The sequence below is a fragment of the Scophthalmus maximus genome, chromosome 15 (genome assembly GCF_022379125.1).
Source record: "Scophthalmus maximus strain ysfricsl-2021 chromosome 15, ASM2237912v1, whole genome shotgun sequence".
Taxonomy (NCBI): Eukaryota; Metazoa; Chordata; class Actinopteri; order Pleuronectiformes; family Scophthalmidae; genus Scophthalmus; species Scophthalmus maximus.
The window spans coordinates 10,944,311-10,960,780 of NC_061529.1; the positions used below are offsets into that span (position 1 = coordinate 10,944,311).

At 39.4% G+C, this 16,470-nt stretch overlaps 1 protein-coding gene across 4 annotated transcripts in view; it reads left to right on the plus strand.

Annotated features, from left to right (window-relative positions):
• Window positions 1-2,322: 2,322 nt before the first annotated feature.
• The window catches only part of ltk (leukocyte receptor tyrosine kinase), a 46,644-nt gene continuing 32,496 nt past the window's right edge, over window positions 2,323-16,470 (plus strand). For 3 of the 4 annotated variants that reach the window (XM_035611282.2, XM_035611283.2, XM_035611285.2), the window contains exons 1-2: window positions 2,323-2,560; window positions 16,011-16,106. In XM_035611282.2, the coding sequence (XP_035467175.1) occupies window positions 2,509-2,560; window positions 16,011-16,106 (148 nt within the window). In that variant the 5' untranslated portion in view covers window positions 2,323-2,508. Of the gene's footprint in view, window positions 2,561-13,563; window positions 13,824-16,010; window positions 16,107-16,470 lie in introns of those variants that run through there. The other variant, XM_035611284.2, reaches the window with a different exon arrangement.

Below are 16,470 nucleotides of genomic sequence, written 5' to 3' on the forward strand. Positions count from 1 at the left end.
TCCTGCCAGACTTCCAACATGTGAAAGCACAATTACAGGCTGCTTACCAACAGGCCACCAGTGTTGGTGAGAGTCTGAGTCACATTGGAGTAACAAACCACATGCTTAGCTAATTTCAGTCAATTGAGGTGAAATGCAAATTAGACGGACTAGTAACAAAGTTATAATTTGCAGTTTGGCATTCTGAAGAGAATTGTGCTCGGGTGCATGCGCCAGCTGAGATGACTCCAGGTAAATAAAAAAAAATTCTTCCATGTATTTTCAATAAGCTTCATTTTATGTTTCACTCAATTAACTTAATGAATTGCTAGCCTTCATTCATAAGTGGTCTCTTGTTGAAGTGGGCTATTTTTGTATTCAAAGGCCTTCGAGTCGCCTAATAACCTTTGATTTAGCACTTTTTATTAAATGATTCTTAAGGTCTTGAGCATGTCTGACCTTCCCCTTTGTAGTTGAATTAAATTTTTAAAAAAGTAAATTGTCATTATAGTAAAGATGCTTTGTCAATATCTAAATCGGACTTTGTAGTTCAGCTGTATACTTCTCAAATTTTATATTTCAAAGGAAAGCTGTATGTCCGGCTCATCAACTCAGTCTGGTGGATCAATATAAAAGTGATTAGTGATAATGTTTGAAAGTGATAACGGTAAAGTCTATAATGTGTAATGAGGGAAGTATTTTGGTTTTTTCCACATCCTTTGGTATACCCCTCGCACTGAGGAGAGCACTGAATTATAAGCCGTTGGTGTCCCTTACATCTGTACATCCCCCATGCTTCAAGATGGCTCTTTATGGAACAGCAGGTTTAAGAGTGGGACATGAGAACCCCAACCCTGCATCATTGTCCCCATGTATTTCTACATTTTGTTCAACCCCATATGCAAATAATATTGAGTTCAAAATGTTCATTGCAGAACCCCATGTTCACTCCAATGTACATATTTTTCTTATTTTCTAATTTCATTCTCAAATATATATCTATCCATCCAGCCATCCATCATCCATACCATTGTATCCTTTAAGGGTCACGGGGGGCTGCAGCCAATCCCAGGTGACTTTGGGGCGAGAGGCGAGGTTGACCCTGCGCAGGTGGCAAGACTGTCACAATTTAGAGTCTCCAATCAGATTATATATAGATATATCTATATATCCTCCTACATTAAGGAAGCAGTGCGGTCTTGATTCTGATAAGATGACGGTAAACATTGAAAACAATTTCCTTTCACTGCTCATCTGTGCAACATTAACTATCTCCTCTCATTGGGGTTGATGCCTTATTTGATTTCCTATCCTGAACAAATAAAACCGTAATTGAGATGGGATGATATTTTTTGATTAAAAAACAGGTTTCAAGCACTGACAAGTTGTAAAATTGAATGATGCAATCTTGCTTCTTTATTCCAAAGCAAAGGCCTAGCATGCTCAAAGCACTATAACTCCACTTACATGAGTACTTGAGTGGAAAAATGATACATTCTCCTGCTATAGATATGTCCTATCTTTGAACAATGTCTCTAAAAAAATTAAAAACGTCAGCACATCCAGCAGATCTGTGTGGCTGTCATCACCACGCCCCTTTGAGGGAAACAATCTTGTCTACTTTGTACAACAGCCTTTAAACAAACCAGTTTACATTGATAACACTATGATGACGAAAAGGCTGTGTAGCTGGTTGCAGCAAAAGCAAATCCAGAAATATCTACAATTCAGTGTCCATGCACCACACAAGAGCATAGCCTTAGATCTACATCTACAGATCTAGCCTCATACATTGCTATCAAAGCTCAGCAGATTTATGTTTAAAATGTTAAAAAATTGTCTATATTACAGCCAAGGTGTTACTGCCTGTATGTGTATATCTTGATAGTCCCACATTTCGTTAAAATGAACAGTTTGTTTTTGTTTTTAAAGGGACATTTTGTCGGGATCATTGGGGGCTCAGCACCCCTGAAGCTCTGATCCTCGGATTCACGGTGCAACGTGCGCGCACGTCGGTGGCTGTTGTGGGGATCGCCAGGGAGTTCATCCAATGACCGACGGAGAAAGTTCTCCGGCGGTTCATGAGCCGTGGGGAGTTTGACGTTTCTTTTTCAATGTTCATAGCAGCTAGTATTCAGCCTCTACACTGTCTGTGTGACAAAGGCATCCCGACAGCAGGCGCACAGTGACGCGTGACCAAAAACAAAAAGAAGGAAAAAGACAGAGCGTCTCTAGGACCAAGAGCCCTTATGACTGGTGACTAATACCCAGTGAGGGGGCGGGGAGGGGTGGGGGTGTCGTCACCGGGAGCTGCAGCAGCAGCAGCATCAGCATCACCGGGATGAGTAACAGTGCGCAACTTGGAGAAACAGGCACACTGTCCGGGAGGAGCGCGCGTCTCTGTGCGTCGTCCGTCCACTGTGCGCATCAGCAGCCTGTTCGTGGCGGTGTCTCCAACGTGTCCATGAGGACCTGAAGGTGCCAAACGCCACACGGACTCTCTGTGGAGCTGCCGAGGAGAGGGGAGCCATGGATTATATGAGGAACCTACACACTTGTCTCTCCATCGTCATCGTGATAGGTGAGCAGGAGAATTGACTTCCACCCTGATTCGTGGCTCTTAAATCAATTAGTGCTTTCTGAAGCAAAATGACATGTTTGGCCAGACTGAAACTTTGCCACCTCAGCCTGTTATTCCTTCATGCTATTACTAAACGATTGAATCAATCAATTTGTCCAAAGCTGCTGTGCTGCGCCCGCTGCCCGTCTACCACCACACAGGGATCACAGGTTCACTGTTTGGTCCAGTCAGGAGCAGATTGATTCGTGCATCTCTCTGTCTCTTTCTCCCACTCAAAGGATGTTCTTACATCCACTGTGAAAAACCTCATCAGTCCAGGTGTCATATTGTCTCGAGGCACACTTGAGAGAATTTGATTTATCTTCATTCACACTGCAGCACGACAACTCTTGGCACGACCCGGGCTCTGCAACAGTCCTCACAACACTCAGCGGGTCTCCAGTTACAGAAGATTGTGTGCCGTTTGCAACAGTGGCTGTATGAACTAAATGACAGGAGATTTTGAGATTTCTATTCAACATCAATGAAGCTAGTCAATCCAGATGTGTTTCGTTGACTCCTCCATGCGTTTGCTCCATCTGAGAAGGGTAAAAACAATAGTGAAGACAGTTCACAGCATATTGAAAAATGATGAATTATTCACAGGCTCTATTTCTGTTCACTTTTAAAATCTCCCACCAGTCTTTTTGTATGTTTAAAAAAAAAAGAAAAAGAAAAACCAAAAGAAAATAATGTTTATTTTGTGCTCCTTGCCTACCAGAGCTGATCAGCCTGATTGTCATATGAATGGAGTGAGTGTTCAGGACCAGCAGAGGCATGTCATGTGGGCATATAAATTATAATGAGCTTACTTGGATCCACCAGAGTTGGCTTATTAGCACCACTGTGACTCCATCTGGCTTCAAATGTTCCCACGGAGCACATTACTTCACCTTTTACATTTTGAGGGCAGATTTGGATCACCTGCTCATTCTGATCGGCAACCAACTTTTCAGTTGTCGGGGCTTGTTTTTCCAGAAATTGTGTCTCATATAGTTGTTACAACTGTTTCACACGGGCTTCCTCTTCCTTGTAAATAAGTCCACATGCTCCGCAGTCACGTTCTTGTGTCTGCTGGACCTCTCTGTGCACTTCATTTTGTCGAGCCAGTCACGACGAGCCAATGAGAAGGCAGAGAATAGCTCTTTATTTTTCTTTCCCGAAACTTGGACCCCGGAGGAGTCGGTCTCTTGGCCTGTCCCCTGGAAGGAGTAAGTGGCTCTTACTGCAGTCCCAGTGACAGAAGCGAACCCAGGGTGAGCTTTGCCAAAACTCACAGTAATATAGCTTCTTATATAGAAGTCTGCTTTATGTGCTGTGAGTTTGCAACAGCAGATCTAAATGATCAAATTCCATCTTTATCAACAATGTGGGATTAAAGTGATTAAATGCTCCCAATGATTCCTCCCGACAATTGCGATACTACGGTCTGGACATTTGCCGAGCGGGTAATAGAGTTGTGACGTCAGCGGAAATTTTTACAAGAAACGACGTTGTCGGCTCAGTATCGAGCACTTTCTTAGATCTTTTCATATTAGATTTTGCTGCGGGGCTCTCGTGGTGCATGGGAACATTGCGTCATTATGGTGTTATCAGGTTCCCCTTTTGGTATTCATGTTAATTCCAAAATATTGCCAAATACGCATTTTTTGCCGACCAGCCATCGGACCACCTCTCTGTAGGGGTCAGTTTTGTGGCCAGATATATGGTACTGCACTTAAAAGAAATACCTTAAGGTTTATATGTACAGAGAGAAAAGTAGGCCAGCATTGCCCTGGTGAGTACACATTGTCATTTTGTCACAGAACTGAACCACTGAAATTTTGGTAGCGTATTTGCCTTTATCTTTTGAAATACATCATACCATACTGATTTATAAGTTCCCCGGAAAACCAGTGTTTACACCTTTTTTAATTTAATTTAAAAGTTAATTTTGTTTTCCAGCACTTTACTACGCAGGTATCTAGTATTTAATAAAAAAATAATCTACAACATTCAAATTTTGCATAGGTTCACTTGTTGCTCATGAACTTTAAGTTCCTGTCTTTATGTTTCCCTTTGTTCTTGCAGTACTTGCTTTTTAATTAGTTTTGTCCTTCCCATTATTTTTCTATTTACTATGTTTGTGATGCACCAAATCAGCAACGCAAATTCCAAGTGAGAACCTACCAGGCAATAAATAATTCTTCCACATTATTATCTTGTTTTTTTCTGCACTGTATCTCCATTTACAGCAGTGTAACCAATATTCTATTGATACTTGATTCATACTAAAAAATATATATCCTGTGATTAATGGCTGTATTAAGTTTTAAAACAAAGTAAATAATAATAATAAATTAGAAAAAGGTGCATTACTGTAACATTTCACCTTCTGACCAACCTAATTAATACTTTGAAATTAAAATGCTACCTTCATCTTGTACAAGTGAGATGTGGCTCAAATGGCCAAGAGCAGTTAAATCATAGTTACACAAGAGCACTCAGAGAGAGCAGACTGGCAGCAGGCTGAGCAATCCCCCAGATCCGGATCTGGATCTCTACCAAAATTGAATATCACCCATCACCATGGCCAAACCTATCTTTGATCAAAGTTTCATGCAAATCCATTGCATAACTTTTCCTAGTACCCTGCTAAAAAAAGTAAACAGATAAACAAACCTGGCGTAGGTAGTAAAACAATAATTTTACAATGTTAAAATTTACTGGAGCTAAAGGAAAGTGATCCTGGTATAAAGTAAAGTGATCGTTTGAAATTGTTACATTCCTCAAGAAAAAGGTTTTGAATATTTCATTTTAATTCATTTTCTGAAGCAGTATTTTAAAATGAACTTCATCTTTAGTTGTTGCATTGGAAAATACTGCCAAGATTCTTGTATATTAGAAAATATATAATGTGATTCAAAACAAGTGACGGTTTTCAACTCACTTGTCTTCTCTGTAGTCAGTGCTTGTTCTTTGACTGAACTCTTTGCATGTTATAAAGATTTCATAAATGCAGTGCAGTCTCTTTCAGACGTCAGCTATGTCTCTGGCTGAAAGTTGCCATTGGTCTTTTAGAGCGAGAGTGCAATTTTTCTTCACTATAACTTCTACCTTGCTTTTGTTATCTGAAAGAATTTAAAACATGCAATCCCGCCCAGTTATTTCTGTCTGTACTTAATTTAAAGTGTCAGTTTGCTTCCCCCGTTTTCAGCCTCCTAGAGTGAAAACCAGATGAATTACACCTTACATTTCAGTTAAGACCCCAGCTTTGATTTGACTTTTGCTTTTTTCCCTGACGGACTGGAATAGAAATGGAAGTGATTTGTGGTTTCTTTGAGGTATGACTGAAAAAAAAAAAAAAAAAAGTTTGCTTCAGGAGTAAACATTGCACTGTTGCAGGTAATTGTGGTAGAGCCTGATATGTTTTAGTTTATTTGATTGTTGCAGTAAGTCTCACACATCAGTAACATCTCTGCACGTGTGTGTGTATACAGCTTTAATGATCCCTCTTAAAGTAAACATCTGGCTTTACTTTGCACCTCTCACTCCCCACTAGTTTCTGTGAATGTTGAAAAAAAGTGATCTGTGCTCCATCAGCAGAGTTTAAATGTCATTGCTGCAGACAAGCCACACTGTCATCATTACTGGAACAATTCACTTTAACTCAGTGTGGAAATATTTCTAGACAAACACAAGATCATCTCCAGCATTTGTTTTAATTTCATTTAATATAAGTAAATCCTGCTGTTTAAATTGAGGTGTGACACTTTTGAGATTACGTGGCACAATTAGTAACTTGATTCTTTTGTGGACATCAAACAAACGTCAAAGTGGAGGCCCACCCTGACCTGAGAGGAGCTGGGTTAGGTTGTAAATTAGTCAGACTCTCTAACATGTTTGGGAATTAAATGTGTTTTCACTCAAATATTTCAGCTGTCTTGCTGGTGGGATGTCTGAGCATGATCACTCAGTTTGTTTTCCAGACGTGCAAACTACATCACTTATATATTTTATTCTTTCCCCTGCAAAGTATCTCATGTCCTTGTTCCGCCTCCTTCCAGAATCTTTTCTGGCAGGCTTTCGGGACAGACCTTATGCTCTGGGACTGTCTCTCTCTTTGTGTTTATTGCTTTCCGCCTTCCGCACCAGCAACAGCCTTAACACAAACAGACAAAGTGTTTCCTCCTGTTTCCGTGTAGTAAGGCCGCTGGATGAGAGTGTAATGTCTGTTGCTCAGGTGTACCGATGTATCCACAGCCAGGTAGAAGAGAGAGCGAGGTGGCAGATGAAAGCTGTGCCTCGGGGGCGTCACTCTGCTGGCTGGATAACATACAGATGAGCAGCCAGCTGTGCCACTCTCGCATTCAATTGCAACCATGAGTCGAGGCAAAACCTGTCAGATGTTTTTAAAGTTTTTCTTTTTCTTGTCATCAAAAAATGGGCAACAAGAGACACAGTTAGTGAGCAACGTCAAAGATAAACATGGCGTCCATGGCTGGGTAGAAATTCAAAACAAGAGTCGGAGGTAAGAAAAATAAATAAGAGGAATGAGGGGTTCAATTAGGGTTGTAACTAATGTTTTTATTACCTCCACCAAAGAATTATGTTTTCACGCGTCTGTTTGTTATTTTGGTTGGTTTATTTGTCTGACAGCAGGATCATGTAAAAACCACTGATGAGGTTTCTACAAGGTGGAAGGACGGGACATGGGCCAAGAAAGAACCCATTAAATTTTGGCACGGATCTGGACAAAGAGGCCGATCCAGGAATTATTTTTATCACTTTCTTTGACACTGGAAGTTTTTTGACAATTTCACTAATTTCCCTGGGAATAATACATGGAAATAAATCAGGCATGTTTAGGGGACTGGTATGCTCTCTACTTAGGGACAAACAAACAAAAAATTACCTAACTGTTTAATCAATTTTCAAAAATAATTGCTGGTTAATCTTGTACAGATGGTTTTATCCATTGTTTCAGCTCTAGTTTAATTTATTCTGCAATGTGTGGAAACGTCAAAGTTTGAAGGTGGCACTCTTCACGTGTTTTACAGCTAAAACCATTAAATTGAATAAAATCAAGTCAACCAGTTCACCTTTGTCTCACACATTTTCCAATTGTGTTTTTAAAAGTAAATGTTTTTTATTAACTGTGGCTTTACGTCATGTAAGTTACTACTACAACAACAACAAAAGACAAATACCAGAGAGATTTTTAGTTTTGTGTGTACTCCCTTCAGCCTGCTCATAGGGAACAAGGGGTTAACAACACAGACACAAATCCTGTGGGTGTTGACGCTGCATGGACAAAGATGTTGCAGTTGCAGTTGAGGTTTTCAAATTAATCTTTGGCACCTGAAGCACCATGACCATGCAGATAATAAGTTCCAGAACGTGGCAGACAACATTTGATAAAATAAGTAGTTAGAACTCCAGAAACTGAACACAAATTATGAAACCACGTGACTTCCAGTTGAATACTAGTACCAGTAATTTGGTGCAGTACGACTGCACCAAATTGCAAAATACACTTTTGGGGGGGCAATTATCACCCTGGGCACCGGCAACGAACACACAGTAAACTTGCGTTTAGCCGATGTCTGCCGGGCCTTGAGAACTGTACTCATGTCAGGTGAACGGAGCAAAAGCAGTAAGTGTGATACTTGTGTTGAATGTAGCCTGCAGAGGACGATAAAAACTTGAGAGGTACAGAATATTAGGCTTTATAGCCTATAAACAAAGCGTGCGCAGTGGATTTTATGCTTTTCATCTTGAACATGTTATAGTCCACATTGTGCCAGTGTGTCTTGCTGAGCAGAGCCTCTTGATTAAAAAAAATCAGATGTAAAATTTTCCAGGGATAAAGTCAATGACATAATGCTGGAGAATAATAACAATAGAAATTTGCTTGTTTTTATAAACAGGCAGTCATGAGTCATTAGAAAATGTGTTCACGCCCACATGGTTGTAATTAGTTTTAAAGACTGGTAGTGTTTTCAAGGATTATCGAACAGGAGGATGATAATATTCCATCTTTATTGCTGTGTATTAAACCAGCAGTGGGAAGTTTGATAGTAACATCACACTTTTTCTGACATTAATTCAAAGTTTACAGTTTCTACAGGAGATGTTAAATAATTAGCGTATTGAGAATGAAGGTCTGTTGATCAGTTGACCAATCAACATTTTGTTTATCACTTAATCTTTTAATTTTTTAAATGCAAACAAGCTGCAGGGTCCAGATTTTGGACTATTGTTTGGACAAAAGTTTGTGAGAAATTGTGATTAGCATTTTACAAAAATAAAAATAAAAAAAAACACTGCAGATAAAATTTGTCGTAGCAGCTTTTTACCTATTTTAAAAAAAATTATACTTTCCCCTTAATTTGTATTTATAAGTAGCATACACACATTTGATAAGTGGTGGTATAAGTGTGAGTACGCAGTTCAGTATTTGTCAGTGATTAATACCTCCCCTATGAAGACATTGCAGCTGCCAGCCAAAAGATTGAAACAGAAATCCGCACTGTTCCTGTACTGCACAGCAGAGGAGAGGGTGATAATTGTTGACACCTTTGAGGGAGTAGTTCTGAAATGTACACTACAAGCCAAGCAAGCTTAAGACCAACTTAGTTCTCATTAATATTAAGTCAGGAAGTTTGTAGTGCGGTGAATGTATCCCTGAGCTGCATCAGACTCTAGGATGACGACTGCTGGCAAACACCAACAGCAGGTTTGGTTGTTCTTTGTTTACCCCTTTGCCTCATACGATGTCTGAGTAGAGCTGCTCATTACCCGGAGAATCATTATATGCCTTTTTCATAAAATACTTAAGGGTTAGGGGATTCAAATCACAGACTGATTTGTGATTAATCACATGACTGGGACCAGGTGACGCATGGGCGTGTGACTCCTGACGTAAGGCTTAGTCGAGAAGAATATTACGTCAGCAGTGTTTCTGCTGGTAACATTCGTCTATCGTGGCCTGCCTAGCCGGAATTTGGAAATCGGGTTGCATCATGCACATAAGGAGAAATGCCATCAATGTTCTTCTCTCTAATCTCAAACAGGCACATTAGATTTGTGAAATAATGGTACATCACACGCTTTCAGGATATTGTCATGATCATTATTAAGACTTGATGTCGGAGGAGGAGGAGGAGGAGGGGCGGCTCACCATCCCATTCAGACTGAGTGGGAGTTTGACTTGGCTGGAGATGAGAGGGGCTGCTTCAGTCCCCCCAGACCCCACTTCCTCAGGATGTTATTTAGACTTGTCAGTTTAACCACAGTACAGACACTTTCAGTTTGTGGAATCAAGGCCTGCAGAGCATCTCGCAAAGCCACGTGGAGCGACTGGAGTAATAAATAAATAGTATGAAGGCAGTAAAAAAACAAGTAAGCTATGTTGGCTTGGTGTCTATTCGCACTGCCATCATGCAAAAACACGCTCCACACAAAAATGAAAATCTTCTGGCAAAAATACATTATGTTACTGCACTGAAAGCTTTTACCATCACCGTCACACCAAACATTCAATCAGTGTAATTATGGTAAAGGTCACATGTTCTGCTCTGGTAAACAGACATGGAGTTGTCTGAACGTCAGTGTGTTTTTTGTTGAGAGAGAGGAACGTCTGAGAAGAAACTGAATGCCAGTACAATATTGCAGCTAACTGAATCCAAACAGCAACCAATTAAATCACAAATTGAGTTATTGGACTTAATTCTTTTGGAAAATACCAAAGACCTGATTCTTTGCACATGAATGGGTCTTCAGGAATGTGCCTGGATGCTGAGAGATGTTGAAGCATCTCAGCGAAGATGCATGCAGTTTTACATGGACATGCACATTCAAAATCTTGTTATTTTGATAAAGTCTCTTCTCAAGAAGGGAATGAACCTCTAAGCCTCACAGACTGGGACAGAGCGGAATGGCTGAAGGAACCTTTTACATGAGCACAAAATAACTCTGGACTGGTGTATAGTATTTTTTTCCCCCCCATAACAATATTTTCCATTTCAAAACTTTGGCTCTGAATTGCTTAAAGTTTTAAAGTTGTCATATGTCTTCACTTGAACAAAAACATTGTTACAGACTTAATGATTCATACAAAGTTTGGCACTTTTCTTCAAACGGCATGTCTGAGTGAGTAGCGTTTGAATGTAGAAGTTCTCAAAGAGCTGCCCCCGTAGGTAATGAGCGGAAAGGAAACCTAAAACCTGACAGTCGATGAGGAATCTTTGATGGTGCTTTTCTTTAACTTACTCTACGAGAGCACTTCTCTAATAATTCTAGGACTGTCCTCAGAAACAGCACTTTTTTTTTTTCAAAGGCCTAAAACGACCAACAGTATGTTTCTGTTTACCTGACATTGTTTTTGGATAGATGTTATTTTACCATACTGTCATTGAACTGTGACATCTCATCTCTTTTCAGACTATAATGAAGGGTATGGTGACATATTTGAGAGCGACTTTTAGTTTGTCTTTTATTATAATTGCTCTTTTTTTCAAGGTTTTCCTTCGATACTTATGAATCTCTATTGTGATCATAATCCTTAACAACGACCGAGGATTTGCTTCAACTTCCAGTCGTAATGAAGATGGTCAATAATTGCTCCCAAGTTTCTTCAATATTTATTATTTTATCTGCCCACATTAAACCTCTGAGCACTTTAAGGCCAATTTAAATGTCTTGAGAAACGTATGAATTTGCTTTTACTGTTTAATACCTCTATTTTCTAATGACCTTGCAGAGGATTGACGTGAAATTAGAGTAGAGAGTTGATTCCTAGTTCAGTCATGCTGGTATGTACAACTCTTTCCAAATGTGTGTTTCTGGAGCTTAATAGAGGAGTTTGTGGCAGCTATAGCAGTACAGGTATGTGCTGCTTTTGGACAGGCCTCTGAGCACAGTTACAACAATGTGTTGAAAGTTAATGTTTAGCTTCGAAATACTAAAATAAACCCAGAATTTCAACTATTAAACTAATGTTTTTACTGCTGAAGCTCCCTCGTGTGAATCATTCTGACTCATGATGAATCAAACTGCAGTATAAAATAATCTGTTCTGGGAGGAAGATAAACATGCTTTGAGCTGCACATTTTGTTTCTCACCAGGATTTTTAAGTTTATGTCCAGGCAGACTTTAAAGCAGAGTTTTTTGCAACCTTTGCTTGCTTGTTTTTTCTAGCCTCCAAAATCATGGGATGTAGGGCTGAGAATTATGTGCTTGATGGGAGAGCCGAGTTGAATATAAGGAATGAAAAATATGACAAAGATCTTTAGTTTTCTTTTGCATGATGAGCATTAAAAAAAAGGTTGATATTATATACTTAATCATAGAAGATATTTCCTAGGTGCTTGTTCACTTCGAGTAGCTGGTTATTAGACAATCATTGTCTAATAACTGGTGAGTCTAAAAATTGGTGAGTTGGTCTGTTAAATTCTATGATGACTATAGTGTATTTTAAAGCAATTTCAACACTCCAACTCTTCTGGCAATTTGATATTTAAACTATGAGTAAAAAAAACAGTTTGAAAAGTACAATTATGTAAATTGTAAATAAATGTTATAGGTAAAAAAAATGTATTTGAAAGAACTTTATGTAAATACAGTGTTTGTGATTGCTGGCTATCTCATGTTTACTTAAAATCACATGTTTCAGGGTGCAGTCAATTTGCCGGTTTACTTTCTCTGAACACATGCCAACCAGTCTCTCTTTCAACCCCACCACAATGATGATGTCGCTCACATAAAAATGATTTTTGTGTTACTTTTGTGTGTTCTCTCTATGCTCCATTACTTAGCCTTGTCAATTAATCTCCCTTTAAGCCTCCTTCAGCCTTCACACTTGATGCTACAAAGTCAGTATCTTGCAGATCATGGCTCCATCAGTTCAGCTGTCTTTGTGTATCTTCCCGGTGGGAACAATGGATAAGTCCTGGGAGGGAATGATCAGGGATTTTAGGGGATCAGGATTTCGTTAAGCAGTTGGCGAGAGATGAAGCTTCACTCTCAGCACATGAAAACTCAGCATAAAGAACTTTGAGATAGATTCTTGGCCTTTCATACTTCCTCAGTGCTTTTTACAGCAGCATTCCTCATCGTTAAATCGGTTCCAGAAGTGGGCTACAGACCTTCAAGGAAAGGAAGGAGGAATTAACTTAATTGAGTGTTAATTGTACATCGGTCATCTTCCACATAGGTGTGGATCTTTCTACCACTATGGTCTAGGAAGAAATAACTATTTGATGTATTAACCTGTTTTTTGAACATCTTTTAGATCTTTTTGTTTATGACGTTTGTGTTTTTGACACAAATATCTTGCAATTAAAGTTGGTACAACATTCAAGTTCCCCTCCTGATAAGTCACTCCAACAATTGTTTACCTCTAAAGTCTGTTCACAGGTTTTGGGGAGTACTACTTAACCCTCTGAACCCTAAGACATTATTTACTATTTTCGGTCCGCCGTGTCACCTCATGTAATAATTCTTGTCAAACCTCAACCCTGCAATGTACAGTCAAGTTATATCCATGTTTTTTTTCAGGACAACCTAGGCTTTCAGAATATGTATGCTTCGGTGATATCACATGAATGTATAAATAGTTATATGACCATAAAGACAAAACAAAAACAAAACGGAACAACAATGATGAAGATTTTTCCCTCTTGAAAGCTGGTCTTTGATGCCTTGGCTATAAGTTAAAATCAATTCAAAACATTCTTTCTAATGCAAATCAAAAGTTATGTTCATTTGTCTACAAATAAGTCCTTTGATTTTTCAACCCAAAAAGTCACCATTCTGCTAAGCAGTTTCTGTCTGCAATGACGCAGAGGAGTGTCAGTAGTAGTAGTAGTAGTAGTAGGATTAAACAGGTCAGAGTGAGAGGTCCTGTTTTCAGTGTAAAATCTTTGTTTTTTTCCACCAGTCGACAACACAGCGTTAGATTGGTACAAATATGTTACAAAGCCTCTGATTGGTCAACTGGATCAGAAATGGACGGTGAGAAGTCCGCGAACAACAACAGTAGCCCTTAACATCTTGAAAAACGGGATAAAAATGAGCATCAAAGTCATTCAATGTTGGATTTATCATCATGGACATGTTGTACAAAGTCTCCGAAAAGACACTGAAGTTCCAGGCCGCACTGCAAATCTTCTGCAAGGGCCCCGGGTCGCACGGAAGCCCCGCCTGGGACGGCGCAAGTGTTAGCTTCCCCTCAAAACAAACCGTAAGTTCCATAAACTGATCAAATGTTATGATGACTTTTATAACGGGACGCCTTTACTGTCGCATACGACAGGTTCGGGCTCAGACAGTTAATATGTGAAATTTGTGCTAGCAGCTCAAGGCAACATTAGCCACATCTTTTATCTACAACTACTTTTTGTTTTAATCACCTAATGTTAACATGCTAACATGCTAATTACACCTGCTAAACATCAGCTTCTGAGCATGGTCGTTGTAAACATGTTAGCATGCTGATGTGTCTCAGAACAGCCTCATAGAGCTGCATGGCTCTACCTTATGGAGGAGATAGGTTCAGCAATTTCTTTTCAGAAACACATCAGATGAGATGATGTTTCTGAGCTACTGGCAATAACTTTCAGTACAAAGCCAGCAGCAGCTTTTAGCCTCTACAACACCACCTACCTTCACACAGTCTCTGCCCTTAGAAACTAACCAAAGCCTTTGCTTATCAAAGAAGTGACATCTTTCAGTCGTCCCCCCTGTTCAAAGCCTGTGGTGCACCAACAGCACAGACTGTACCTTGGATTGTCATCAAAGTAACTTGCTAACTTTTTTCCATTCCCTGTTTTCTCTTGGAAAATGTCATGCCTTTTCTGACTTTATCCCCTCATTTTTAATCAATTCAAACTGGACAAGGCAAAAAGAAAACAAGTTGAAGGAAGTGAAAGGGAGTTTGATTTTTAGGGGGATTCCCGGGAAAAAAAGTTTACTATATTATGTTAATAATAGTCTGTTAATGTTTTTCTTTTCTTTTGGATGAATCCCCTTTTTTGGGGCTAATTAATTTTTTGGCTTTCCGTTTACAGGAATCTATCCATAGCTGCTATAATTCCATAATTACCGATGAATAGCAATGCTGCCATTCAACTGCATGACCCCCTCACCCTCCCATCATTATCATCACTAACTGCTTTTAATAAACTGTCCTTTTAATAATTCAATTTTTCCTGCTTGACCTGTTTGACCTTGCCTCACGGGCATGAGGGAACAGCCTTGTCATTGTTCAGAGGGCCTTAGAGAGGTTAAGTTGCGATGACCCACTGAGATAAGATTAACTCTCTCATTGTCTAGTGGTCACACTAGTTAGCATGTTGAATGCCATGTCACGTGTAAAGTCCCCTCCCTCTGTCATCTTCTGTCTCCATGTTCAGTGCCATTCTCCAACATAAGGCTGTTGGTTGTTTGTGTGATGTTTGGTAGTGGTCCTATTTCTGGATTTAGTCCATCACTTGTCACGTATCACTTGTCTGAAGCAAGTGATTCTGAATGACTGAAGCTAGTCCGTGCATGAAGTAGGCTCAGGCAGGGTGCACATTGGACAGTTTACTATTCTGTTTCATCCCTAACAAATTTAGATGACACAGATAAGAGTGTTGAGTTAGGATGAGGGGTTAGGGACCTGATGGGTGCTATTTTAGTGATATTTTCTGCCTTAATATTGTAACACATTTATATCAATTTAACAAATAACAAAGTATGATTAAACTGGTTATAATAGTTTCCATGGTAATGAAAATTTATAGCCTGGAAACAGCAAGCTTATGTTTATTCACACTCACTGAAGTGTGGCATCCATCCTGTTCCATACCTCCTGAAACTCGTCAGGCCAATCACAACCATTTACCCAAAATCGGGCGGGTTTGCTACTGTGAGAGTGAGTTATTCACAGGACCCAAAATGGAGACGTCTGACAACGCAGCTAGTGCAGGAATCCACAAGGGTGTTGAATAAGGAGCAACTGGTTGTAGTTTCTTAAAGATGTTTCAAATCTCATCCAAGAGGCTTCTTCAGTTCAGGTAACTGCAGAACTCAAGAAGCCTGTAAAGATTCTTCAATTCAGTTTGGTTCAGACCTCGATCTAAATATGTATATATATATATATATATATATATATATATACACATTTCTTTTTTTTAATCTTGTCCTAACTTATTGATTTACATGTGTTCCAGTGTTAATTGTGTCACTTGTGAATCTCAATAGGCTGCGCCTGCTGCATTGGCTGCGGGTTGGAATATCTAGGTTCCGTTGTCATGTAATCTCATTGAGGATGTTTGTAATGTGGTTTCTGTCTCGGTTTCATAATCATTACACCCACCCTTGCCATCATAAGCAAAACGAGTATTGTAATCACCCCCTCTGTCTGTATCTTTCTCTCTGTCCTCAGTTAGCAGTACCTGTCTCGCACTTTTGGACAGATTTCAAGAGGAGAACTCAGATCAGATGTTTCCTCGTCACCTGGACTCAGAAGACGATAGCCCAAGTAAGAGCCTCACACTCCCTGAAACACCAAATAAGTGTTCTCGTGATCACCTGCATCATTATTAACATTACTTGCAATGATTCACTGCACCCACCTACTAAGTTCAGCTCCCAATGAATCCGAACTGCAAAGTACAATTAAAAGAGGAAACTTCACTTGAATGTAGTGCATGTACAGATGCTGAAAAATTAAAATCCTTTTATTTATGAATTTTCAGATGCATGTTTGAATGAGGCGTAACATCATTGATCTGTTAGATTGTGAAATGTGAAGAACAAAGAAGGAAAACAGTTTGGCACCAACCCAGACAAAAAGACAGAATGAAATTAAAGAATGAAAGTAAAAAATGAAATTACAGAATGAA